General features: G+C 40.9%; 1 protein-coding gene across 9 annotated transcripts in view; it reads left to right on the top strand.

The window, feature by feature from the left end:
- CPNE5 (copine 5) overlaps nucleotides 1–21,716 on the top strand; it is a 209,361-nt gene that overhangs the window by 95,341 nt on the left and 92,304 nt on the right. For 2 of the 9 annotated variants that reach the window (XM_072641948.1, XM_072641947.1), the window contains one exon: nucleotides 318–8,965. The exons of the other annotated variants lie outside the window; for them this stretch is intronic. In XM_072641948.1, the coding sequence (XP_072498049.1) occupies nucleotides 318–446 (129 nt within the window). In that variant the 3' untranslated portion in view covers nucleotides 447–8,965. Of the gene's footprint in view, nucleotides 1–317; nucleotides 8,966–21,716 lie in introns of those variants that run through there. 9 annotated transcript variants of the gene reach the window in all.

Genomic DNA, 21,716 nt, shown 5'->3' with positions numbered 1-21,716 from the left:
TTTGGAGATGTAAATGAAGTCAGGATATTTGCACGCAAATCCTAGCTCTGACACTGAGGAGCTGTGTAACTGATGTCCCCTGTTTCCTCTTCTGCTGGTTGGTTGTTGTCCGTCATTCTTGAAGAGGACCAAAATGACATCACCATGGTTAAGATAAGTTTCAATGTGTCCAACTGTGGCTGATCAGACCAATATGAGCTTGGAATGCTCTACCACAGATTGGGCACAAATAGTCCATGTGAACATCTGGGGTGGATACTCTAAATTTGTGCATCCTGTGTTTCCTTTGAGCTGTTTCAATTCTGCTTTGCTTATAGAGCACAGCCCCTTCTCTGATGTGGGCACACCATGCTGAGCTGTCCTGTGCCAGTGTCTCCCATCTCACACAATTAATGCCGAAGTTCTTAAGGGAGACCTTAAAAGTGTCCTTGTATCGCTTCTTCTGACCACCATATCAGTTCTCCATAAAATAGTCTTTTTGGCAAGCTCCTCTTCTACAAATGGGTTAAAAAACTGCCAACCTCAAGGAGTTGTTGTAAGTTTGTAAATGGCTCTGTAAACCTTATAGTGATGCATAAATGTTATCTATTGATAATAATAACGATAATAAACCTTAAAGCACCATAAACACGTTACCAATTATTTACATTCACTACCATTTATAAAGCACTGTGCTAGGTGTTGTGGGGGAATTTAAAAAGGGAGAAGTGTAGTCAGGAGAATGTGTGCTGGATTTGTTGGTAGAGGACCTGGGTTCAGATCCTGGCTCTGCTGCTTACTAGCTATGTGAACCTTGGGAAAGTTGCTTCACTTTCCTGGGCCTCAGTCCCTCTGTAAAATAAAGGACAAGGGGAGGGAAAGGAATGAGCTTTTATTAAGGTGTTACTATGTATCAGGCACTATGTTAAACGATTTTCTAATATTATCTCATTTGATCCTCACAACAATGCTGCGACATAGGTGGATGTTATTCCCATTTTACAATTGAGGAAACTGAGGCAAACAAAGGTCAAGTGACTTGCCCAAGGTCAAATAGCTAGTAAGTGTCTAAAGCTAGATTTGAACTCAGGTCTTCCTGACTCCAGACCTGATACTTTATCCATCGTGCCACCTAGCTGACCACCTGGCACATGGTAGGTACTTAATAAATGTTTTTTGTTTGATTACAAAGAGAGAAGAAATGGTTTCCCCACAAACACACAGGCACTAAGTAGCAGAACTGGGTTTTGAATCCCAGGTCTTCTGACTTCAAATAAAATGCTATTTCCACTACCATACAACACCACTCCTTATTTTGAACTTTAAGGGGACCTCTCCACCTCCAGGTCTAATATTCCTGAATGGCAGACAAACAGCTCATCACCAGGCCATTTCTGACAAATTCAGGCTGTAGTTTTTAATCATGTGAGAAATAAATCCTTCTCCAATATCTCGTCCTGGCATGAGACCTCTACCAACAAATCCAGCACACGTTCTCCTGACTATACTTCTCCCTTTTTAAGAACCTTTGGTTCTTGGAGGCTGCAATAATCACATTTGACAAATTCATGAGTGTCTAGTGATCCTGTCAAAAAACTGTAAAAACATATGTGAAGAACATTAAAAAATACTTTTTTGGCTTTTCCCTACCCCTATCCATTATAATTTTACAGATTTCAATCAGATCTCTGGGCCCCCCCCCACAAAGCTGTCAATTTTCCAGACTGTAAAGATCTAATTTGTTTTCTCACTAGCAGCCAGCTTTCCCCTCCACTCCACTTATCAACACCCCCACCCCTGATCTTCTTGATTATTTCAGCTTTCCTTCTGTAGTTCCATTAGGTCTTTCTTGTCCTAAGACTTTTAAGGAAAGGAGATGGAATCTTGGAACCTTACTGGATTCAAGTAATTGTATTTGAATGGTTTTTCTTATGTCATATTGGTGAAAGAAACATAGAGGTTCAGGCTTCCAAAGATATATGAGGGCTCTGCCAAAAAGAGAGCTTCCTGATCCCATGAATAAATTGGAGAAAACTGTACCTGATATAAGAGGAAAGAGAGAGAAACAGAGACAGAGAGGTAGAGAGACACAGAGAGAGAAACAGAAAGAGACAGAAGCAAAGGTAGAGAGAGGCAAAGAGGGGCAAGGAGAGAAGGGAGTGGCATAGAGAGACAGACAGAGAGAGAAACACACACAAAAAGAGAGAGACAAAGAGAGAGAGAGAAAGAGAGAGAGAGGGGGAGAAAGTGTGTGTTTGTGTATGTGTGTGCGTGGAGGGGGGGAAGAGATAGGGAGACAGAAACAGACAGAAAGACAAAGATAAAGGATTAAAAACATAAAGTCTCTCACAGAAGAAAGAGACAGACAAAAGCAGGGAGACAGGCAGACAGAGGCAGACAAAAAGAGAGACAACAGATATAGAGACAGTGGGCCAAGGACACAGAGAGAGAGAGACAGACAGACAGAGACAGAGACAGAGAGACACAGAGAGAGACAGAGAGACTGAGAAAAAGAAATAGGGTCAGAGACAAAGAAAAGCCAAAGTTTTTTAATGGTGCTCATATATATTACTGCAATTTTTTGACGGGATCTACTAGACACTCATAAGTTATTGTAGCCTCCGAGAACCAAGGGTAACCTTCATGCTAGGATGAGATATTGGAGAAGGATTTATTTCTCACATGAATAAAAACTGCAGCCTGAATTTGTCAGAAATGGCCCGGTGATGAGCTGTTTGTCTGTCACGCAGGGCCTACCCTTGATAGGTAGAGAGAGCTCATCAGTAGAAGGCAGGGTATCAGGAGCTATGCAAGTCACCAAGACTCTTCATCTACCAGGTGGTGGCGGGGTTGTGATCTGTACTGATGGAGTCAGGGACACTGACACTGACGAAATCATGGTCCTTGAATTAGTGAATAAATGCTCACATACACGCATAATAAAAACCGCAACTCTCCATAGAAAACAAGTCAAGTCAATAAGCAGTTATTGAGAGAGACAGATAGATGGCACAGTGGATAGAGTACTGAACTACGATTCAGGAAGACTTGAGTTCAGATATGGTCAAGGACACTTTCTAGCTGTGTGACCCTGAGCAAGTCACTTCACCTTGTTTGCCTCAGTTTCCTCATCTGTAAAAAGAGCTGGAGAAGGCAATAGCAAACCACTTCAGTATCTTTGTCAAGAAAATCCCAAATAGGGTCATGGAGAGTTGGATGGGACTGTAAAGGCTGAACAAAAACAAAGAGAGAAACATATAGAAGTACAAGGATGGGGAGCTCTCTATACACTCAACAAGAACTAAATAAAAGGCTTCCCAGGGATTACCTGTTGGATGTCATACAGTAAATAATCCAATAGAGAGAAACCATTTTATTGAAAGCATTACCACTGGAAATACTACTATGAGTAATACGAGTCAGTTGCAGAGCCCAGCCATCCCACAACCAGCTAGAGATGTATATAAAGAGACTATTCATAGTTACCAATGGTTTTATTGCATCTTTAATTATAAACCAGTTTTTTAAAGACCCAAATCCCAAGGATTAGTGAATGATCCAAAGTATTTATGGTAATATGCAGTGATAATTCAGAGACTTGAGTAATACATGAGACGCAAATGTTAAACAATAATTATTTAAGTAGCTTGAATAACATTCTTTGGATGATGTCTTATGAATGCACTCTGAACTGAAACCTGAAAAACAAATCAACCCTTCCCCTAAAACAAACATTTATTAAGTCCCTACTTTGTGCCAGGTCCTGAGCTAAGTGCTGGGAATGAAAAGAGAGGCGAAAAACATCCCTTATTATCAAGGAGCTCACAGTCCTTGGGAGAGACAACATACAAACAGCTGTGCACAAACAACATAAGGACAGGATAAATCAGGGGTATGTGTTCATCCTTCATTGCCAAAGAAGACCATGCCATCAGAGAAATAATGACATGACTTGCATTTGACTTTGTTTTGAGTGAGGGCAGACTGTACGGGTCACCAATCTCACTTCTCCTCCAGAGCCATCTGAATCCAGTGACCAAATATTCATCAGGATGACTGGAGATGACCCAGGATGAGGCAATTGGGGTTTAGTGACTTGCTCAAGGTCACACAGCTAGTGAGTGTCAAGTATCTAGTCTTAACGAGAAGGCACTAGCATTAATAGTGCTAGAAAGGGGCAGCTAAGTGGTACAGTAGATACAGCACTGGCCCTGGAGTCAGGAGCACCTGAGTGTATATCTGGCCCCAGACACTTACTGTGTTACCCTAGGCAATTCACTTTACCCCAGTTGCCTTAAAAATAAAAAAGGGTGTTAGGAAAAGGCTTCTGTAACACTTAGAGTGCTTTCCTTTAAATGACCTCAGGAGTTAGTCATACAAATATTTCTATTCTCATTTTATAGAAGGGGAAACTGAGACTCAGAGAGCTTAAGTAAGTGGCCCAGAGTCATTGGGTTACATGCGTCAGAGCTGGGATTTGAACCTATGTCTCTCCTGTTTCTAAATACAACGCTTCTGGTAGCACAACACTTCTCTCTGGCAGTCTCTAGAATGGAAATTTCACTTGGGTGGCCTGGGTTGTGGAGAGGGGTGCAGGCAAATTGCAGGTTATGTTCTAGGGCAGAGAGGGGCATGGGCAAATTGTAGGTTGTTTCCTAGGACAGATTGGGGTACAGGCAAATGGCAGGTTGGGTTCTAGGGAAGATGTATAACAAGGTTGAAACAACTGAGGCACTTGGTATTGGGCACTCAAAACTAAGGGGCACAGAAAAATACATAGACCATGCATCTGCTATTTCAAGAAGTCACACCATTATATTCTTGCCTTGGGTGCAAAATTAACTCATTATGTGTTCTCCTAGGATATTGTTTCACTGCCCTTCTGTACCTCTAAACTGTCTTGCTCCCAATCCAGAGGTTCCCAGGCATCTGGACTTAATGTCATCCATTGCAGGCTCAGTGTAGTCTTCCTTGAGGGTGAGGGCCCAACTGCTTCTTGGTCGAGGGCTCTGCCAAGGCCATCAGGGTGGTCTTGTTGAATATCTACAGAGAGATATGCTTCTCTGGAACAGGACCCCAGTATCTTTCCCTATGGACACCTCCTTCCTTGCCCCTCTTGGCTTGCCTAAGGTGACACAGGAGATAGAGAACTGCATTTGGAGTCAGGAAGATCTGAGCTCAAATCTGGCTTAAGACACTTATTAGCTGTGTGACCCTGGGCAAGTCACTGTTGTCTGCCTCAGTTTCCTCATCTGTAAAGTGGGGATAAAATTGCACCTATCTCTAGAGATCAAGAAATTTTTTTTTAAATTTGGCACCTATTAAGTATCAGAATACCCTTGAAAAATGATGTTGTAAGGATTAGATAAAATATTTGTAAACATTTAGCCCAGTGCCTGGCACATAGTAGACTAGTTGTTTCTTTCATTTCTCCTTTCCTTTCACTCCCTATTCTAGACAGGGAGTAAATAATCAATTACCTGACAAGCTACCTCTGAAAGGTCTGCTCCTTCTACATGTGGTGGCTTTTAGTGAGTTTTATAACAATCATCCTGCTGAGTCTTATTCACTTATTGAACAGACATTTATTAAGCACCTACTGTGTGCAAGACATTGTGCTAGGCCTTGGGGATAGAGTTTGAACACAAATCCTACTTTCAAGGACCATACAGTCTAATAGAGGAAGAAAAGACAAGGCAGGGTAGGGCGGTAAACAGAAGCCTGGACCTGGAGTCTGGGGACCCTCCAGAACAAGGGAAGTAATGGACTGTGAATCCTTTTGCTAGGTCAAGCAGCTTCTGGAGTATTGTTTTGGGTGCCACAGTTGAAGAAGGATATGAGTAGCATGGAGAAGGAAGAAAAGAAGGCAACAAGCGTTTATGTATTATTCATTCATTTATCTCTTTCTCCATCCATCCGTCATCTGTCTATATATCTATCTGTCTGTCTGTCTGTCCTGCTTACCTTGAGCAGGCAAAGCTATGAACCATGGTCAAAGTTGCACAATTTCATTTAAAGAAAAACTTCCTTTCAATTAGAGATGTCCAAAGGTAGAGGGCTGCCTCGAGAAGTAGTAGGTTACCCTTTAACAGGGATCTTTTAAAAATATTTCCCCCAAATGAACATGCATTTATTTTCTCTACTTCTCACTTTCTCCTCTCCCCAGTAAAAAGAAAAGGAAAAACAAAACCCTTGTAACAAATATACATGGTCAAGCAAAACGAATTCCCTCATTGACCGCATCCACAAATTAACAGAGGCTTCCAGCCAAAGTATGTAACACTATTTATGTCAGAATTTGCAAGAGACTGTGCTGAACTATTTTTCCAAATTGTTAACTTTGCTCAAGCTTGTGCAGGAAGTGAATAGGGAAGAGTGATCTGTCATTAATTTGTTGCTGGGTGAGCCCTGCACCTGAAGTCAGTCACTTAACCTCTGTTTGCCTCAGTTTGCTCATCTATAAGATGGGTATGATAATAGCACATACCTCCCAGATTTATTATGAGGACCAAATCTGATAATATTTGTAAAAACACTTAGCATAGTGCCTGACACATAGCAGGTACTTTATAAATACTTAGTTCCTTTCCTTGTCCCTCCTCATCCATGGGTAAGTCACTTCCCTGGTCTGATCTGGTTTCTTAGGGTCTTTAAGGCCAATCCATTCTAGACACAACATTATCTAACTGAAGGGTTTGACAGAATGGACAAATGTTTCCATTATTTATTTTTTTGAGTGTAAACCTGGTGTTTTGGATAAATACTATTTCTATGTCATTGTAAAAAATAAGTATTTGGGCTTAATTGGCTTTAATTTTTTTTTAATTGAAAGATGGTTCAGATTGGTCTGTGGAGACACATGGGACCTGAGGGGATAAGGGTTGGACTCTGGTTTAGGGGCTAAGGGTATGAAGGCAGAAATTGGATTTGAGAGGACAGGACTTGGGATGAGGATAGATATCAGGGAAGGGGGGACAGCAGAAAGAACCTGGCTCAAATGGAAGTGAGTACCAAGGAGTGGGTATGGATGTTGAAATTAGGGGGCCTCCTTCTACTTCTCATGCCACCATCTCAGCCCAGATTGCCCACAGGCTCTCAAAGCAGGCCCTGAAGTCTTGTTTGTGATGGGAAACCAAATGGATGAAATTTGGCTTCTGGCTCATCCAAGAGTCATAGAATGTCTAGAGCAAGAAGAGAGTTTAAAGACCATCTTGCCCAACCCACTGGCCAAGAAACTTCACCATTTCTGCTGATGGGACTGCCATTTTTCCAGTCACTGAGATGAATGCACAGCCTCTGATTCATCCTTGACTCTTCACTCTCCCTCACAGGCCTACCAACCCTTGCCCCTACATATATTCAATCAATTGATTGAAGATGGTCTTGTCAACCCTTAATAACATTTCTTACACCTGTACTCTTCTCCCTACTTATAAATGAATCCACTCTAGTTTGGACCTTATCATCTCTCATTTGAATACTGCATATTCCCTTAAATGACTTCCCAGCCTCCATTCTTTCCCTCTCCAAATCTTCTGCCACATGCCAAATGTATATTCCTAAAAACACAGATCTAATGAAGCCCTCTCTGCTTCAAAAATCTTCAACGGCTCCCAATTGCCTTTAGGATAAATCTGTCTAAAATCTATGGAAATCTATAGTTTGACTTTTAAGTCCTCTATAGAAATCTATAGCTTGACTTTTAAGTCCTCCACAGTCTGGCTCTTTCTTAATTTTTTAGGTTTCTTTTACATCACATTCCTTTATGCATTGTCCATTTCATTCAAATTATCCTATTAGCTGTTCCATACACAACCTCCCCACACTCACACACACACACCCTACACACCACACATATGTGTACACATGGACACATGAACATGTGTGTATATGTGCACATACACATACATGCATACACCTACATATACATGAATATACAAACATACACCCACATATATAGAATGCATTTGTTATAGCAGTCTGAGCCCTGGACTTGGAGGTTAGGAAGACCTGAGTTCAGATCCTGCTTTAGACACTTAACAGCTCTGTGACCCTGGACAAGTCCCTTAATCTCTCTCTGCCTCAGTTTCCTCAATCTGTAAAGTAGGGATAAGGATAGCACTTATCTCCCCTTGTTGTTGTGAGGATAAAATGAGATAAGAAATGTAAAGTTCACTTTGCAAAAGTTAAAGCTATATAACCGCTAGCTAAGACTTTGTGTAGGTGACTTTCCATGCCTGGAATGTGCCCCACTGCCTTTCCTCTTCTGCTTCATAGAGTCCCCATCTCCATCAGAGCTCAGCTGTGCTGCCTCTCACACAAGGCAGGTGCCTCTTCAGCCTCCAACATGCTTTCCCTCTTGAAATCACTTTGTAGTTTCCTAATTGTATTCATGTTGTATCCTTGACTAGAATGCAAGCAAGACTGTTTCATTTTTGTCTTTCTGTCCCCTGTGGCTGGTACATAGTTGATGCTTAATAAATGTGTAGCGATTGTTTAATTAAATGATATTGTGGAGGACATTTCCTTTCAGGAATGGGTCGGACTAAAAGGTCTCTAGTCAGTCAATAAGCATTTTTGTTGTTTAATCTGTTAGTCGTGTCTGACCATTTGTGACCCCACGATCACAAAGTAGAGTGGTTTACCCTTTCGTTCTCCAGTCCATTTTACAGATGAGGCAAACAAGATTAAGTGACTTGCCCAGGGTCACATGGCTAGTAAGTATCTGAGGTCAGATTTGAGCTCAGGTCTTCCTAACTCCAGGGCCAGCACTCTACCTATTGTGCCACCTAGTTCCTCATCCATCAAATAAGCCAGAGAAGGAAATGGCAAACCATTCTGGTATCTTTGCCAAGAACATTCCAAATGAGGTCACAAAGAGTTGGACGTGACTGAACAACAACCATTTAAGTAGGTACCTACTGTACGCTAGGCTCTGTGTAAGTACTGAGGATACAAAGAAAGAGAAAAAAAAGAGTGGGATAAATTGGAGATTTTGTGAGTCTTGGTACTGCTAATATCTATGCATGTGATGTTGGGCAAAAGTATCTGGGCCTTCGATTCTTCCTCTGTGTGTGTGTGTGTGTGTGTGTGTGTGTGTGTGTGTGTGTGTGGTTTGTCCTTCATTCTCAAAGAGGACCATGATATCAGGAAGATGATGACATGACTTGCAATTGAATTGGATTTAAATGAGGCAAGGTTCTGTAAAGTCACCAGCTTCACCTTCTCCTCCAGAGTCATCTGGGTCCAGTGGTAAGATAGAGATCAGGATGACTGGAGATGGCCTTCTTCTTCCTCCATAAAATGAAAGGATAGGACTGGATTACTTGTGAGATCCCTTCTAGCTCAGACATTTCATGGTACATTGTACACAAATTGCTGGAATATAAGGGAGAGACAGGGCTTGACCCCTGCATTCTGAAACAGTCTTACTGACTCCAGTCTGGTGACTTCCATGCCTACTGCTTTTCTTGACCCTGGCTGTGTACCAGTTCCTGGTACTGTGATATTACTATTCCTGGAAGAGGGGACAGAGGGGCGGGAGGAGAGCAGCCAAGGGTGGCTTGACGGCTTTGAGGCTTTATGAAAATCAAAGCCCATTTTATACTTACAGAGTTTGGGAAACAGTCCAACTTCTTTATGTATCAGAGTTCAGGGAATAACTCTTTGTTAGGCAAAGAGAGAGAATGACAGTAACCCTCTTTTCTTTGAAAGGGCTTTCCTCCCAACAGTTCTCTAAGGTCAGGAAAGCACGTATCATTATTCCCATTTTATAGAGGAGGAAATTTGGGCTAAAAGATTGGCTTGGCCATCATCACACAGCCAATAAGAAGGAAAGAAAGAAAACAAGCATTTATTAAGCTCCTACTATGTGCCAGGCACTTTATCAATGTTATTTCATTTGATCTTTGCTACAGCCCTGAGAGTTGTAATTTTGTTGTTTCCATTTTGCAGATGAACTGAGTCAAACAGAGGTTAAGTGACTCATGCAGTTAAGTGATTCATATCTAGTAAGATCTGAGGCCATGTTTGAACTAGGCTCTTCCTGACTCTAGGCCCAGAGATCTATCCACTGAGACACATAACTGTATCTAGACAATAGAAATCATCGCATATTAGAAAGAGAGCTGGAATCAGTCAGAGGAACCGAATTCATGGCCTGGACCTGCCATTTACTAGCTATGTGACCGTGGGTAAGTCCCACCACCTTGGGACCACAGTTTCTTCTTCTGTAAAACAAGGGAATTGGATTACGTGGACTCTGAAATCCCTTCCAGTTCTTAATCCATGTAAGAGCCAAGATTCAAACCCAGGTCTACACCCTACAGGTCCTGTGCTCTCTTTTGGACAGCATGCTGACAGGGTGATGGTGACTATTTTTGAGAGCCCAGATTGTGCTGAGTGCCGTTGAGAGCTGACCATGACCTGTTTGTTAACAGGACACTGAGAACTTATGCCATCATGCAACTATCCATTGTTTTAGTCTTGGCTCCTGTTTTCTATTCAAATCTGATTAATGTGACATTGTTCTTGGGACACTCTGGGCTGGGACTTAGACCTAAGTCCCCTTCTCTATTCTGTAGCTGCCTTGATGTGGAACTTGGGGTTATTCAACAAATTCTGTTCCATTCAATCAATATCCTGTAAACACCTGCTACTTATAAAACAGTTTATTTAAGTGGATTGTAGGAAAGTTAGTTATTTAGATGATTGACAGACAATCTGGTTTTAAAATGTCTATTTCAGTGGTTAATTAGAAACATATTTGGAACTCTGGTAAGAAAACCCAGATTGATTGCTCTGTCCCTCCCATCCACTCTTTGTATAAATCCTAGCTCCTTAGAGCTACTCTGACATCTCTGTTGGAGGCCACATATGATTCAAGCTGGTGCAATGGCTCATACATAGGATTATAACAAAATAAGATACTTGTACACCATCTAATGTTTAACAAAAAGAAGTTTTATTAAGGTAGCAGTATTAAGGGACGCATTGTCCTAATGACTATCTGGCCATTGGAACCAGATGGCTCTGGAGGACAAAGTGAGGCTGATGACCTTGTACAGCCCTCCCTCATTCAAATCAAAGTCATCTTCAACTCAGGTCATCATCTCCCTGATGTCATGGTCCTCTTTGAAAATGAAGGATAAACACAACCTGTGAATAGACTGAGCTGCCTGAATGGGGACCCAGCTAGCTGGCTAACCCAGCTTGTCCTCTCCCTCACCCTCTCCCTCTCTTTCTCCTCTTCAAAGGAGGGTAAATTTTGATGACCAGAAGCTGCCCAATTAACTTGGGCTTTACTGGGTGGATTTTTCTTTCTATCTCTTTTTTTCTTTCCTTCCTTTCTTCTTTCCTTCCTTCCTTCCTTCCTTCCTTCCTTCCTTCCTTCCTTCCTTCCTTCCTTCCTTCCTTCTTTCCTTCTTTCTTTCTCTCCCTCTCTCTCAAAACCTTAAACTCAGTTCACTCTGAAGCTCATTGATCAGACTACAATAGGTCCCTGCCCAAGCTCCACTTAATATCTGTATTTTGGGCCCTCCTGGCTTAGAGCGAATATCAGTGGTAACTGTTTCTCTTTGGAACAATAATCCTAAGGGTCTTCCCTCCCCAGTTTGATTTTTTTTCTTTTTCTTCCTAATTAAAAGGGCCACCCCTTGACTCATTTCTTAAAGAGGGCTATTCACTGAACGGGCATTACCTCACTCAAAGTGATAACCTGAAAAGGCCTTCGCCTAAAACAGCTAGGGTCTCCCATTGCATTGTGGGCCATCTGCAGTCATCTTGATGAATATCTGGTCACTCCAGATGGCTCTGGAGGAGAAGTGAGGCTGATGACCTTGCACAACCCCCCCTCACTCAAATCAAAGTCAACTGCAAGTCATGTCATCATTTCCTTGATGTCATGGTCCTCTTTGAAAACAAAGGACAAACACAATGAAGGGATGCTATGATTAGGACTGTCCAACCACTCCTATTTATCTCATGCTGCCCCTATGGCATTTACTAAAGGGTTTTCCCAGTGTAAATTTCTTTCTACACTTAGGAGAATAATATCAAAAGATCTGTAATTCTTATTATCATTTTGTTAACTCTGAGCCCCTAGGCAGAGACATTGCTTCTGGCAATGTTAGATTGTCAGTGTTAGATCAGACTCTATTTCTTGTCTAGTTTCCCCTTCAGTTGTCTACACCCACTCTTTCCCCTCAAAGTGCATCCCAAATAACATGTTCATAAAGACAAAGTAAATATTAAAACATCAACAACAAAAAGTAGATGAACTTTCTCTGTGCTCAGAGGAAAATGCTTCAGGCTTTTATGAAGGAACTTAAGGGGAAAAAAGAGATATAGGATTACTGGCCTTAGGAGATAGTCCAGTGAGGTTTCAATAATACAGCTTCTGTCCTGGCTTTCTGTCCAGAGCCTTACCGCCTTTCTTTGTGGCATTTAGCGCTGCCTGCTCTTCCACTCTCAATTCCTCATGGCTTCTTTCCTTCCTTTCTTCTTTCTTTCCTTCCTTCCTTCCTTGCTTCCCTCCTGCCTTCCTTTCCTCCTTCCCTCTTACATCTTCCTTTTCTCCCCCCTATATACAATAATAACACACACATATAATACATATACACATATAAATATACATACACACATATATAGATATAGATAGATAGATCGAAAGAGAGATAGATGTGGACCAGAGAGAAGGTAACGATAGAGGTGATGGTTCTAGCAGGTGAGGACACCAGGAGAAGCTACCTGGAAGAGCCAAGACTTGAGCTTTTATACAAAGGTATGTAAAATGGACAGTTAGGTGGTGCAGTGAATAGGGTGTCAGACCTGGAGTCAGGAATATGAGTCTTTCTGAGTACAAATCTGGTCTCAGATACTTAACTAGTTGTGTGACCCTGGGCAAGTCATTTAACTCTGCCTGCCTCAGTTTTCTTATTTGTAAAATGAGCTGGAGAAGAAAATGGCAAACTACTCCAGTATCTCTATCAAGAAAACCCCAAAAGAGGTCACAAAGAGTTGGACATGACTGAACGACGATGACAATGCCTGGAAATGGAGGTCGGAGCCAGATTGACCAAATAGGTTTTATTTTTTTAATTTTTTCAAATTAAAAAAAAAATTGTTTTAACAGGTTTGTTTTTTATCCTAAAGGTCACAATGAGGCAGTCAAAAACATTTATTAAGCATCTACTATGTGCTAGGCGCTGTAATAAGCACTGGAGATACAAAGAAAAGCAAAAGATGGTCCCTACTCTTAAGGACATCACAGTCTAACGGGAGAGACAATATGCAAAACTTATTTACAAACAAGATATAGACAGGATAAATTAATAGTAATCTTGGAAGGAAGGCATTAGAATTAAGCAGAATTAGTAAGGGCTTCCTATAGAAGGCAGAATTTCAATGGGACTTGAAAGAAGTCAGGAGGCAGAAATAGGCAGAGAGAGCATTCCAGGGATGTGAAAATGTCTGGAGTCAGGAGTGTCTTGTTCAAGAGGCAGCCAGGAGGCCAGGGTTGCTGGCTTGAAGACTACATAGTGTACTTACAAGTCCATAGAAGATGGGAAAGGAAAGGGGAGGCAGATTATGAAAGTTATAAATGCCTAACAAAGAGTTTTATATTTAATTCTGGAGGTGACTGGAGTCTATTGAGCAGGAGAAAGACATTGTCCTGTGATTTTGTGACATCACAACCTCTGTGAGTTTTACTTTCCTCATCTGTAAAATGGGAATGGTCATAGCCCTACAGTTCCTCACAGGACTGTTGCAGACTCAAATGAGATGATGTATGAAGTTCTTGGCAAACCATAAAGTGCCACTCTCAATTCCTCATGGCTTCTTTCCTTCCTTTCTTCTTTCTTTCCTTCCTTCCTTCCTTGCTTCCCTCCTGCCTTCCTTTCCTCCTTCCCTCTTACATCTTCCTTTTCTTCCTCCTATATACAATAATAACACACACATATAATACATATACACATATAAATATACATACACACATATATAGATATAGATAGATAGATCGAAAGATAGATAGATGTGGACCAGAGAGAGGGTATCACTAGAGATGATGGTTCTAGCCATGAGTGTTTATTATTATTTTTAGCTCCCTTTTACAGGTAAGGAAACTGAGGCTTAGAAAGAGTAAACTATTTTCTAATAGTCACATGGTGGCAGAGATCAAACTGAAATCCTCTTCTGACTCCAAGGCCAATGTCTTTTCCCCCATAGTATACCAAGAGACCTATTCATCCATCTAGGCACTGGCAACTAACAATGGAAGGCAAACTGCCAGTGGTTGTACAATCTCAGCCACATTTTTACACCTGGTGTTATTCATGTCCATCAGAGTTGGACATCAAGAGCAGATAACCATCATATAGCCTATTGTCTTATTAATCTCTGTATATCAAATGTATCCATTATGGAAAAAGTCCATCTTTGTTCAGCTTGGCAGTCATCCTGGATATCTCATGACTAACAGATTCTTTAGTTAGAGTTTCAACAATGCAGATTATCCCATTGTGTTTGTGGCTAATGTCAGCATTGCTATATTGAATTAGGAAAACAAAGTCATCTTGAACAATAAAATATGACAGTGCCTTATGTCTCTAGGGCTCCTGGGAGATGAGGTGTTGTATATAGCAGATTTCTCCCTCTCACCTCACACTTTGTTTTGCACCTTGATAAATGTGTTGATCACTTATTACTGTGAAAAGATGTGTGATGTAGTGGAAAGAAATCTAGCCTGGGAATCCAAAGACTTGAGATTATTCAACAAGATAATATTTGTAAAGCACTAGATAATCATGAGCTCTTATGATCAGCAATTAGTTATAGGATCAGGGGTCTAGAGCTAGTTGCTGTTCAATTGTGTCCAACTTTTCTTGAGCCCATTCGGGATCTTCTTAGCAAAGATACTGGAGTGATTTGCCATTTCCTTCTCCAGTTCATTTTACAGATGAAGAAACTGAGGCAAACAGGGTTAAGTGACTTACCCAGGATCACACAGCTAGGAAGTTTCTGAGCCAGATTTGAACTCACAAAGATAAGTCTTCCTGAGTCCAAGTCTAGTCCTCTGTCCACTGCACCACCTAGCTGCCCCTACAGTTCATATAGACAGGGATATGCTGGAGGCAGCTCCAACTGGCTCTCCCTGAGAGCATTTACACTTAGAAATTGGCAAATGCTCCAGATCCAGTCTTGGTTTATTGTTTTATTGATTGCCTCCACTGAAGGTGATAGAGACAATGGTGATGCAGATTAAGCTTAAAAGTGTGTCATGCATACATTTTTTTGTAAGAGATCCTTTACTTACATATTTACCAGTACACACTAGGACAGGGATGGGGAACCCATATCCTTGAGGCCACATATGGCCCTCAAGTGGGGCCCTTTGACTGAATCCAAACTTCACAGAACAAATCCTCTTAATAAAAGGATTTGTTCTGTAAAACTTGGATTCAGTCAAAGGGCCTTACCCAAGGACCTAGAAGGCTATTTTGAAGGCCTCAAGGTCACAGGTTCCCCACCCCTGTCCTGGAATATAGTATAACCCTTTCATTTTACAATTAAGGAAACTGAGGCCTGCAGAAGTTCAGTAACCTGCCCAAAGTCACATAGAGAGGGAGGCAGTTTGGTGCTCCAAGATGTACAACTAGATGATACAGGTTTGAACCATTATCTGAGAGACTTTTGGCAAATCATTTACCCTCTGTGGGCTTCAGCCTCACATTTTGACCATGAGAGACTGGAAGAATGCTGGTACCACAGACAGAAATAGTGATGCAAGCTAGAGCAACAGCCTTGAGGAGAAAAAGCATGAGCTTGAATTTGGACATTTTGAGTTTGAGTACCAGTGGGATTAATGAGGATATTTCTCATGGGCAACTGGAGATGTAGGTCTGGACCTCAGAAGAGAGGTAAGGGCTGGATGAATGAATGAATGAATGAATGAATGAATGAATGAATGAAAGAAAAAGTATCTTGTGAAAGGAGCCTTGATTTCTTCAATGACTTCTTCCATGGAAGATCAATTACAGTCTTAGCTTCCTGGGCTCCTGAAGGACCCACCTGGGATCATACAGCTAATAGGTGTCAGAGTTGGAGCTTGAACTCAGAATTTCCTGACTCCAAGAATGAATCTATCCACTAGGCCATCCAGCCTCTCTAATCAGAAGATACTGAATTTAATCTAGCCTTTCCTCAGTGAGTAAGGTCCTTATTAGGAAGATTAATTATTGCACTGGCATGCCCTTAGTTTTGGTTGAGTTGCCGATGTCTGTTGTCCCTTCACCTCATTTAAATGGCCCCAACCTGCCAGGTTTTGCACATTAACTGTGACTGATTAGAATAGATTTTTTTGTCTCCTCCCTCATGGAAGGCTGTCAGCTGTCACTCCTTATGGCTGTTGGGGTTCCTTGTCTATAGCAACCCCTCCTCCAGTACAAATGCTAAAATATAGTTCTGTATTTTGCTTCCCACTTGAGGTGCATGAACTTTAATGCACGTGCTCTGAGTTTTTTCTTCCCTGTGCTCCTTGGTTTCCAGCTGTGTGCCAGATGGCTGACCTGGCTAGGTAACAAGAAAAATGCTAATGCAAGAATGATAATGCATATTTACAAACCACCGAACCCTTGGGCTGGAAGGGACCTCTGCAATCAATGTATGGAACTTCATAACTCATAAAGCACTTTTCTGCATTTGATCTCATGGCATTCATTCAACATTTGACAAACATTTATTCGGCTCTTCTAGTGTGCAAAGAATTCTGGGAGGCATTGAGGGAGGGATAGTCCCCGCCATCAAGGAGCTTACCAGGGGTGGTATCCAGCATATGACCAGATGATTACATATAGGATTCAGACAAAAACTACACAGTGAGGGAATCTTAAGTCTTACCCTTGAGGAATCAGAGAAGACCTCATGAAGGTGGTGTCGCTTACTAATTAGTAAGTCATGAATTACATAGTCATGAAATCCTACAACTTTAGATACCACTTAACACAACCCCTTCCTTTTACAAACTGAGACCTGGAAGGTGGGGAGGGACCCCATACAAAGTGAGTGGCAAAGCTAGAACCTGGGCCTCCCCATCCGCAGCCTAGGGCTCTCTCTATTGCACCAAGATATCTCTCAAGTCGGTCTCAGTAATGTGAGAATCATGGTGGGATTCTATAGAAGGGATGTGAGAGTCTGCTCTAACAGACTATAGAGCTGGTTGTTAAAATTTCCTTGTGTGCATTTAAAAACACTAGAAATCAGGGCATGATTTATTGTTTTGTTGATTGTTTAGACTTAAGAAAACAATGGAGAATATGTTAATAATACAGATTAAATTGGTGTGTCTAGTGTACTTTTTTTTTTTTTTGAGAGCCGGTTAGCCATTAACTAGCATACCACTGAATCAATTACTGTTTTCTACCTGGCAACTCAGTGGAATATAGCTGAGGTATGCCTTGGAGTAGAGAGACCATGTTGGCAGAGTAAATGGAGTGCTGAACTTGTAATTATCAAAATGTATAGGACATGGGAAAAATTGAGACACCAATACATTGTTGGTGGAATTGTGAACTAATTTAACCATTTTGGAACAGTCTGGGATTATGACCAAAGAGTTATAAAACTGTATATGTCCTCTGACGCAGCAATACCACTATTATGTCTGTTTCCCAAGGTGATCAGGGGAAAAGGAAAAGAACATATATGTTCTAAAATATTTATTGCAGCTTTCTTTATGGTGGCAAACTGGAAATTGAGGGGATACCCATCAATAGGGGAATGACTGAACGAGTTGTAGTGTATGGTTGTGATGGAATACCACTGTGCTATAAGAAAAGAGGAACAGGTTGATTTTAGAAAAACATGGAAATACTTGCATGAAATAATGAAGAGAAATGAGTAGACCCAAGAAAACATTGTATATGGTAATGGCAATATTTTTAATAGCAATATTTATTGGAGTAGCTATATTGAATAATATTTGATAATTCTGAATATTGTAAATACTCAAATCAACTACAAAGGAAGGAAGATGCTATTCACCTTCAGAGAAATAATAATGATAAATAGATGCTAATAGAGATAATAAAATAATAAATAGAGAAATAATGATTGATACTGATATATAGAACTATGCATAGTATGGTTTTATAAATCTATGTCAAATGGTGGCCTTCTCTAGTGTGGGGTAGGGAGGAAGAAAGGAAGACAGTTTAGAACTTAAAATGTAACAAAAAATTTAATTAAATTTTAAAAATTTAAGTTCAAAAATGATTAAAAAACAAAAAAAGGTATGAGTTCAAATTTCACCTCAGCAGCTTTCTTGCTTACCTCTCTGATGCTCAGTTTCCTCATCTTTAAAATGTGGGGGGGAAATGCCTCTTTTTCCTACATCAAAGAGTTGTAAGCAACCAATGAGAGATAATGTATGCGAAGCACCATATAAATGTCAGCTTTTATTATCCTCATCGGGAAATGTCTAGCAGGCAGGGTAGCTCCCCCCTACCAGGAGATGCCTTCTCTATTAAGCATGGGATGATAACAACTTGAGTTTCCTATTGAGAGAAGAGAGCCTAGGTCTGGATAAAGGGAGATGGTCAAGCACATCTTACCCAGTAGAGTTCTGGGACTCTGGGATTCTGTTCAGTTCAATTTTAGTAGAATATAAGCTCTTTGGGGTCAAGGATAGGTTTTCTTTTTGTCTCTGTGTCTCCAACACAAAGCCTTGGACATAGTAAATACTTAATAAGTGCTTATTGGATTACATTGGAATTCAATAACTATTAAGTAGGAACTGTGTACAGAACACTGTATTAAGCCCTCGGGGCAGATATAAATTTTAGATTGTATTGCCTGTGCCTTTGTGATAATAGCTCTCATTTATATTGCTTTTTAGGGTTTGCAAAGGGCCTTTTTCAAGTGAATCCTGAAAAGTAGATGGTACAAGATGAGGATAAGAGAGCAGCTAGGTGGTGTGGTGGATAGAGCACTGAGCCTGGAGTCAGGAAGATCTGAGTTCACGTGTGGCCTAAGACAGTTTCTTAGCTGTGCAATCCTGGGCAAGTCATTTAATCTCTGTTTGCCTCAGTTTCTCATCTGTAAAATGGGGACACCCTAAAGAAGGAAATGGCAAACCATTCAGCTGTCTTTGCTGAGAAAACTCCATGGACAAAATGTTCATGGGGTCCTGTAGACTTGGACATGACAGAAAGCCTGAACAATAATAGCCAGAATAGGAAACTGAGGTTCAGAGAGGTTAAGTCAATCATTGGTGGTTATGTTAAGTAGAAGAAATGGGACTTGAACCCAAATCTTCTGACCTGAAATCCAGTACTCTTTCCATGACACAATGTATTGCCTTTCACTGGATTTGTGACCTAGTTGGGAGGTGTGCAGCACACATATAACATACTCATGCATACATTTAGAGCAGAAAGGGACCTCAGAGACTATCTTGTCAATTTCTATTGATGGTACCACCATTTTCCCGTCTTGTAGGCTCACAATTTGGAGCTGTCTTTTATTCTTGCTTCTCCCTCACCCCTACATAGTCAATCAGTTGCCAAGTCTTGACATCTTGACAACATCTTTGGCAAACATCATGCTTCTCTTTACTCCCAGGGTTAGAAATTATCCTTCAGTTCCCGATAAAGTACATGAGGGCAGTGCAGAGAAAGTGTGTGAGATCTAAGGGAGACAGCCTAGGCAAAGGCATGAAGGGAGGAGAATATAAAGAATTCTGAAAAGCAGCGTGGTGCTGTGGATTCTGGGGTCACAGGATCTGGGTTTGAGTTCTGGCTCTGTTATTTCCTGCCTGTGTGTGACCTTTTCCCCCTCCCCAAGCCAGGAGAGAGAAAACCAAGGGCTAGCCCACCTCTAGAGTTCTGGCATACCTATGGAGGCTCTGTTTTCTTCAGTTCATTTCACCAAATGGTAAGACTCTAAGTGATGTTGGGCAGGTTGGTGAGAGCCTTGGGTTCTTATCTCAGCTCAACAACTAACTTAAGTATGGCCTTGGGTTGTTTCTCCATCTATTAAATTCAACTTGTGCATTTATTAGGCATCCACCATGGACCAGGTACCATAGGCACAAAGACAAGAACGAAAAGGTTCTGCCCTCATGGAGCTTCTGTGCTGTCAAGGGAAACATCATGTACAGTAAATACAGAATATATACATATGTACATTTCTATTTTTTTCTTTTAAACTTAAACAAAATGAGAATAAAAAAGATTGCCATGTATGCAGCAAAACACAAGAAAGGATTCAATGTAAAAGAAATAAAGTTCCATTTTAGGAAAACCTATATAATAACGAGTAAACATTATTTTCAAAGCTGCACAGCCTTCTTTGCTTCTGTGTAGGTTTTCTTTTGTTCTCTACGGGGCACTTTTTACTTTATTTCTTTATCCTTCCTCCTCCCTACCCCCCCAAAGAAAGCCACATTTAAGTCTATCTATCTGTCTGTCTGTCTGTCTGTCTGTCTATCTATCTATCTATCTATCTATCTATCTATCTATCTATCTATCTATCTATCTGTCTGTCTGTCTGTCTGTCTGTCTGTCTGTCTATCTATCTATCTATCTATGACTTGAGTTCAAATCTCACCTCAGACACTTGACACTCACTAGCTGTGTGACCTTGGGCAAGTCACTTAACCCCAATTGCCTCATCCTGGGTCATCTCCAGTCATCCTGATGAATATCTGGTCACTGGATTTAGATGGCTCTGGAGGGGAAGTGAGGCTGGTGACCTGTACAGCTCTCCCTCACTCAGTACAAAGTGAAGTGCAAGTCATGTCATCATTTCTCTGATGGCATGGTCTTCTTCTGCAACAAAGGATGAACACACACTTTTTGGCTATCTATCTGTATCTGTATAGTATATGCATATGCATCTATATGTATATATGTATGTATACATATACACACAAATATATATAGATATCTATAAACATATTCATATATACACATACATACCTATATACATTTGTATATGTACACATGCATGTAAACACATGTACATGTATTTACATGCATATATGTATATATGCGCATATATAAGTATGTGTATGTGTGTGCATACATGTATGCGTATATACACATTTACATATACATACATATATATAAATATAACCATACTATGCTTATTTCCACTTGTCATCATTCTCTGTAGGTGGATAGCATCTTCCTTCACAAGTTCAAGTCATTCTATACTTTTCCAAATCAACCAGCTCGTCATTTTCTTCACCATAGCAATATTCCAGCCCAATTACATCCTATCTGAAAGATTTTTTATGTGTTATTTTGTATTTAAGTTCAAATTGAATTTCTAAAAAAGAGTCTATTGCATTAATCCAGATGAGAGTTAGTGATAGTCTGAATGAAAGTGGTGGCCCTATGAGCAGAGAGAAGGGGATGTTTGCCAGAGGTGGTGTGAAGAGGTTAAATTTGGCAAGTGATTGGCTATGTTGTTGTTGTGTTTGTCTTTCATTCTCGAAGAGGACCATGACATCACGATGATGACATGACTTGTAGTTGACTTTGATTTGAGTGAGGGAGGGCTGTGCAAGGTCACCAACCTCACTTTCTTCTCCTGAGCCATCTGCGTTCAGTGACCTGATATTCATCAGGATGACTGGAGATGATCCAGGATGCAATGGGAGACCCTGGCCCTTTCAGGCTAAGGTCTTATCACATTCTCACTTTGAGTGAGATACACCCATTCAATGTAGTGTGAGG

The sequence above is a fragment of the Notamacropus eugenii genome, chromosome 2 (assembly GCF_028372415.1).
Source record: "Notamacropus eugenii isolate mMacEug1 chromosome 2, mMacEug1.pri_v2, whole genome shotgun sequence".
NCBI lineage: Eukaryota > Metazoa > Chordata > Mammalia > Diprotodontia > Macropodidae > Notamacropus > Notamacropus eugenii.
The sequence above is the reverse complement of the archived record's forward strand: the minus strand, read 5'-3'. Positions and strand labels throughout refer to the sequence as shown.